This window comes from Atractosteus spatula, chromosome 2 (assembly GCF_055471065.1).
Source record: "Atractosteus spatula isolate fAtrSpa1 chromosome 2, fAtrSpa1.hap1, whole genome shotgun sequence".
Classification (NCBI taxonomy): Eukaryota; Metazoa; Chordata; class Actinopteri; order Semionotiformes; family Lepisosteidae; genus Atractosteus; species Atractosteus spatula.
In genome coordinates, this window is record NC_142707.1 from 455,022 (window position 1) to 461,754 (window position 6,733).

Genomic DNA, 6,733 nt, shown 5'->3' on the forward strand with positions numbered 1-6,733 from the left:
ATACTGCTCAAAACAAACGAGCTCCAACAGTAACACTCCACTTTCCCTGCCCGCAGCTGAGAGACCCTGGCTCTCAGGTTTCCTCGCCTGCAGAGGGAACGGACAGCAGGCAGCTGGTTCCAGCTCTCGGGGCGGGTTCCTGTGCGCAGCCTTCTGCCAGTCAGGGTCCCAGCGGCCGGTGCAGCCCCACCACAAGCTCCTGATAGTAAGGCTCTGAAACAGAAAAGGCCCGCAGAGAGCCACACACGTGTAACTCCACGCCTTCAGGGCCACCTATTCCCCCATCTCTTCACGCCTCTGATTTTCATTTATGAACTGAGTTTTGAATAAATCAAATGTTTTTAAACCTCAGTTTCAGGTTGAAAATTTACTGGAAAAATCTGCTGGACTTTGACCCTTGTGAATTAGTCTTGTCCATTCTTGCATTACAATCCAGTAACTTGCTCCCCTTACAGTATCTTACAATACAGAACGGCCTAAAACCTTTTCCAGTTTCTAGAACATCAAGCTGCACTTGAAACCTAAGATGACTCAAACAGCACGAAGAGTATTTCCCCCATTTCGCTTTGTGTTTGCTTTGTGCACTCGTACAGGAGCTGACTGTATACACACCAGTGTCGGGGTGCAAGTAGGAGTGGCGTAGCAGGAAGTCCAGTACAACCATGGCGCTGTTGGGCTTGAACTCTGCACTGACCAGCACCTCCTTCACCTGCAGGTGTGAGAGAGGAGTTTCAGTACACATCCTGCCAACGCTGGAGACTTGAGCTCCTCCTCCCCCCCGTGATTTCCCATCTCCTGCCTAATGCTGTCCTCTCCAGAATATGATGTTACTGGGCCTGCGAGACAGGCATGTTTTCATTAATGCATATGCTGATACTAATTGGGAACATGATGATCACTGCAACACACGGTGCAAATCTTGTTTTCAACATTCATTAAACCCACGTTAAGGTATAATGCGAGTCTCTAGATCATGCAGCTGCCTAGGGGACAGGCGTATTACATGCAACATAAAACATAATTGTTCCTGCAACAGACCAAAGTTATTTAGAATTCACATTGCAAATTAAAAAGGTTTAAATTTCTCCTGGTAAACAAGGAATGTCTGTCCCCGGCTCTCCTCTCGAACCCACAGCCCTCTGTCCCCGGCTCTCCTCTCGAACCCACAGCCCTGTCCCCAGGGACAATGGTACTGCTGTCTGCCAGAGGAGCCCTGATTCTGCCAAGCGCAAACCTGGCACCAAGCCCTGGCTCTCAGGGGTTGTGGTTCTGATCCAAATGCTGTGGGAGCCGGCTGCACACACACCGTGTCGGACTGTGCTGTTCTGTGGCAGCTCTGGCAGCAGATGACTGACCGTGGTCTAATCAAGCTCTGACCTTGTCTATGGGCCACAGGTAGAATGCCTGCACCTCCCCATCTCCAATCTCTGGGGCAAAATCGTGGGGCACCTCTAGGTCAAACACAAACTGGCTCTCTGGGAAGACCCCCTCATCGTCCTCATACGTGTAGCTGAGGAGAGAGGCCAGAGGTCAGAGCACGCTGGGCGCAGGAATGCATATACAGAGTTCACTCAGGACAACCCCTGCAGCTCCTGAAACATGGAGGGGTGGAAATTGCTGTTAAACAAGTTTCTTATTTCTTCCCCTAGAAACCAAGACAGGCTGACAAATTTTCTTTCTAGCAATGTCTGTAACTTTCAGTCAAAATTGAAAGACTGCCATCACTGTTACAAAGCACTTGTCATTAGCCAACACCTGTAACGCAGCAGAGTATAGCACGAGCGCTACAAGGAAGCAAGAAAGCGTACCATCACAACAGGCCAGATTGCAATAATTCCTGTTCGATCTAAGTGGAGCAGTTAAAAAATTCACAGGCTACATATTGTTCAAACCACAGTCCTGCTTTTTTTTTTGGTACAAGAGAATAATCCCCTGGGTAGGGAATAAGCAATGATCGTGGAAGCCCGCAGCATTCAAAATGCTTAAAATGAGTAGAAGTAGCAAGCAAACTAGCTGACAAGGTCCTAACTGCAGACTTCGGTCAGCTCCAGCAGGTATTGTCCTGCAGGGATCTATTGCTTCAGGCTGAACTCCAGGCACTAACCCTGGTCAGAGCTCGGTACTCTGCAGCGGCCTCTCAGTCTTTCACGCGTGCGGCTCGCTCACCTGACAGTGCTCACGGGCCGCGCCAGCTTTGCAATGCACTCTGGGATGCAGGCCTCCTCCATGCACTCCTTCACCAGAGTCTCTGCGATGGTGGTCCGACAGGGCACCCCTCCGGCCACCTGTGTGGACAGCGGACACGATCACCCTCACAAGGTCAGACTGCATCCTCCAGCCAGGCTGAACTTCCCCCTTTCCCAGAAACTCCCTGTAAGCTGCTTCCAGCTGGTAAAATTCCCTTAACTTGGAATTTCTGTTAATTGAAATAGAAGGTGCCTTTTCTCGCTTAGTGCTGCTGTTCAGAAACTGCAGACTTTTCGTTAGTCCAGTTAATGACAAGGAGAGACCTTCAGTCTCCTGCTGACTGTTGCTCTTCTTCCTCCTTTAACAAAGCAACCAGATTCTAGAGCTGCTCTGAGTCTTTTCTCCAATGTTAACCTGCACCACTGGAGCAGCCAGCGCACATAAACTCCGTACAGACAGGGAGAGCAATTGCCTTGCCACTGAAATAATGTTTAAATTAAAAATGAAACAAAATGCAAGAGATATCAACCTGCAGTTCACATGATGGGCTGTGTTCTGCTCTAAGCAATACCTATCAATTGCAAATGTGTTCAAGGGCACCCCTGAGAAAACGAGTGTCGGCACACACCCCTGCCCGTATTCCTGACGAGGCTCCGCCCTGCTCACAGCTGGCCCGGCCCTTGAGCTCGGGGCTGCTGGGCCATCATGTCCTGCTGCTGCTGGGAGCAGAGGGGAGTCTGGAGGGAAAGAGTGCAGGAGGACAAGCTAGAGATGGGACATAGTTAAGGAAGGACTCTGCACCATGTTGTCCAGGAGTCCAGGGTAGGTGGGCTTGCTGAGGGACCTGCGCGCCACCCACATGGCCAGCTGCCCGTCCGCCTGGCGCGTGAACCCGTTAACATGGACACCATAGCGCTTCACGCCGAAAAGGCCTGTGGAGAGCAAGCACACACAGACAGTGGGTCATGTGACCAGGGCCCCCAAGACAGGCCAGACTCCTGCTCAGCTCCTGCAGCTGGGCTGGGGGTTGGGATGGTGTGAAACGTGTGGAACTCCTCCAGAGAGCTCCCATTATCACCATAAAGGCATTTCTATAGCTCTGCCACCCAGGTCCCAGCGAGCTTGAGATACAGGAGCAGCACCAGGAGCAGGAATTCAAGCACAGGAATGCGAGTGAAGAAGGGGGTTATGGGGGTCAGACTGTAAGACTAGAGTGGAGGTCAGCGTTCTCAGCCCTGCTCTTACAAGCAGCCCCGGGAATCAGGTGTCAGGAGCAGATCGGGGTGCCAGACTCACTGGTAGCCGAGCGCTCCATTGCCAGAAGGGGCTGGTCACAGCATCGCGCCATCACCTCGTACTTCTGCAGAACAGAGAGCCGTCAGGGTAGGAGAACACCCGGCTGCCATCCCTACCCACTCTCCCAGCACAACAAAACTGTGAGGTTTGCGAGCACTTCTGAGGAGCCCACGATAAACTGCGTCCTGGAAGTTTCCTTGATCCAAACACGGAGGGGTGGGGTCCCTGCCGCCTGACCTGAGCGACTCTGGGTGGCACTGCTGTCAGCTCCCCCTCTAACAATAAGGCCCCCTCAGGGCTGAGCAGTGTGGTTAGGGGGTTTGGGACATTGGGGCTCTGGGCAGCAGGGTTAATGGGGTTCAGGGCACTGGGGCGCAGGCCAGTAAGTTAAGTGAGGTTCAGGGTGCAGGGCAGTGAGTTAAGTGGGGTTGTGGGGCACAGGGCAGTGAGTTAAGTGGGGTTGGGGTCACAGGGCAGTGAGTTAAGTGGAGTTCGGGGCGCAGGGCAGTGAGTTGAGTGGAGTTCGGGGCGCAGGGCAGTGAGTTGAGTGGGGTTCGGGGCGCAGGGCAGTGAGTTGAGTGGGGTTCGGGGCGCAGGGCAGTACGACTCACCTCCTCCCTCCAGCCCCTCAGGCAGCGGAACCTGTTCTCCTCCCGCAGGCGGCGCAAGACTGTGTCCACTGCTGCTGACCGCTCGGCGTAAGAGCCCAGGCTGGGGCGGAGCTCCACGCTGCCCCCCTGTGTCTGGAACACCTCCGAGAACTGGGCCAGCTCCTGCACCACCACAGGGGGCACCCAGCCCACCTGCTGCCCAGACACCACGAACGGGCAGCACTGAGCACGGCTGGATCCTGGGGAGAGGAGACAGAGTCCAGGGGCAGGGAGAGAGGAGAGAGCAGGAGAGGAGGGAGAGAAAGGAGAGGAGAGAGAAACGTTTTCCTAAAGTTTCCCCACACAAACTCTGCACATGGAGATCTGTAGAAACATCCTCCATGTGCACAGAAAAACACCTAACAACGCGTGAAGGGCCGAATTAGACCAATACCCATTAATAATAAACACACAGAAGAGATACAGAATTAAGTATTGGCTACACCTGAAATCAGGGCTTAAAGCATATTGATCATTGGTCTTGTAAACATTAATCTTTTAATGGCTCTTATCATGTCACTGAGTGCTTGCCTGCCAATCTGATTCTTGCGACTTTCAATGTGTTTATTAATTGAACTTGCTTTATTTTTGTGCACTTAACCATTTGTAATATCTGTTGATCATATTTAACATCCAATGTGTCTTGATATGGTATTTTTTACATCTGTTTTGTATTTTGCCAGCTGCCTTGTCAGTGAACTCAGCTCATTAAAGCACAGCCTCGCTTGCACGAACATTAACCATCTCATCCGCTGCTGAACGCCTGAGTCCTGATGCCCAGCTCTGAGGCCGAAGTGCAACTGAACTGAGTCTTATCGACTGGAGTCTGTCCTGTTTGCAAGCCAGGGGGCCATTTCTGAGTCCCCTGGCGCCAGACGGAATCAGTCTATACCCATAGTGAATCCAAATACGAATCCCAAACTAGTCGATTGCTCGCCCAGGTAACGCGCCGCCTCACCTGGCAGGTAGAAGCTGTTCAGCCCCCGGAGGAGCCGGAGAGCTTTATCGGACCAGGACACGGGAGAGGCGGCCATCTGGGCTGCAGAGCTGGCGAGCGGGCAAGCGGAACCAGGCTGGTTAAGGGGGACCAGCAACTCTTCTGCCTCCCTCACCGATGACCCGGCCTCTTCCCGTAACGCTTGTTTTCTGCGCGAAACTAGGAAAAAGACTCTTTAAATTAAACGCATATACTCTTATCAACGTTTGAAAGTACAATTTTGCCGGAGAGTAGCTTTTTTTCTCAGTAACGATACGCCTGCGCTTGTTCGAAAGACGCTAGGTCTCACCTGCACGTATTGAATTAGGAAGATTTCTCGGTCCACCTTAAACAGACCTCCGGTGATTGATAGGGAGTGTGTCCAGTCACCTGCTCTCTTCTGCTGGAATACCCGCCCCCTCCTCCAAGCAGCAGCACCAATCAGCACTGGGATAGTGACCCAGCTGACCTCATACAGGCGCACAGATTTCATCAACGTAACCGAGTCGCTGCCTTACAGTCCGTCAGACTGATTTCACTACCTGTGCGAATCGCCGGCATTATTGCTAAATTTTGATTTTCATGTTAAAATATTTAAGCAATTTTAAATTTTAATAACCTTTTTTATCATGACTGTTGAATCGCAGTGTTTCCAAAGCAGCAACAACTAATGTACATGAACAAATGTGAAACTAGGCTAACCTGTCGCCGCAGGAAAGTGTGAGGGAAGAAAACAAGGTTACAAACACTGACAGTGTGAAAGAACTGAGCCTTTCTAGTCCTGAACAGAGATGAAGACGAAGGGACCTGATACAGGTAGTGAAGTTACAACAAGGCAACCCACTGCACGTCTTCAGAATGAACAGAAACATGAACCAGAGAGCACAAGGGCACTTACAATTACGAATAGGAGGCACTTTCCTAAAAGGGATGCAAGCGACAAGGACGTGTTGTTGATACCCCGACTTTCTCGAGGTACAGTGGGTGAGATCCCATGATCAAGTCATTGCTAACAGGATAGACTGGCGTCAGCACCTCTCGTTTGTGACCTGTCTTGTTTCCCACTGCCCTGCGCTTGCCCAATCGGTCTTCTGCAAAGGGGTATTAAAAGTGTTCCTGAATGCTGTCTGTTCATTACTGGCTTCTGTCTATTTCTCTGAACCTCCCCCTCAGCTCCTTTATCAGAATGTCTCCTCTGCTGTCCTGTAATAGGAAACAGATCATGTTGATTTAGGGGTTGTCTGGCAGAAGAAAACCCCCCAATCTGGCTTTCTGACAGAAAGCAGCAGCCGGGATGTATCTGTTTTCTCTCCCTGCCTGGCCTGGCCTCCCCCGCTCAGTGCTGCACCAACAGGGCCCCAGCGCAGGGAGTCTCTGCGCACGCGGGCTCGGCAGCAGCCCCCTCTCCTGCTCCACCGGGCCAGGCCTCGGCCGAGGAGGTCTCAGGTCTGGGGAGGCTATCTGGCCCATCTTGATGGTGCAGATGAAGCTGGATAAGACCTTCAGGTCAATCGGCTCCGAGCTGCCCGGCTGCAGCTCCTCCTGGAGCTTCAGTCAGATGCGGGGGAAGGAGGAGGGGGACATGAGATCATTCAAAGGGCTTCTGAGTTGGGAGGAACACAGT

General features: G+C 52.1%; 1 protein-coding gene across 1 annotated transcript; it reads right to left on the bottom strand.

Annotated features, from left to right (window-relative positions):
• Nucleotides 1-29: 29 nt before the first annotated feature.
• tpk2 (thiamin pyrophosphokinase 2) lies at nt 30-5,276 on the bottom strand. Its single transcript, XM_088908543.1, has 8 exons — nt 5,092-5,276; nt 4,095-4,333; nt 3,484-3,547; nt 2,989-3,119; nt 2,167-2,285; nt 1,378-1,510; nt 613-709; nt 30-213 (listed from the first exon to the last, which is right to left on the bottom strand). Exons 1-8 carry the CDS (start codon nt 5,165-5,167, stop codon nt 161-163), a joined length of 912 nt encoding a protein of 303 aa, XP_088764669.1. The 5' UTR covers nt 5,168-5,276; the 3' UTR covers nt 30-160.
• Between the last annotated feature and the right edge of the window lie 1,457 nt (nt 5,277-6,733).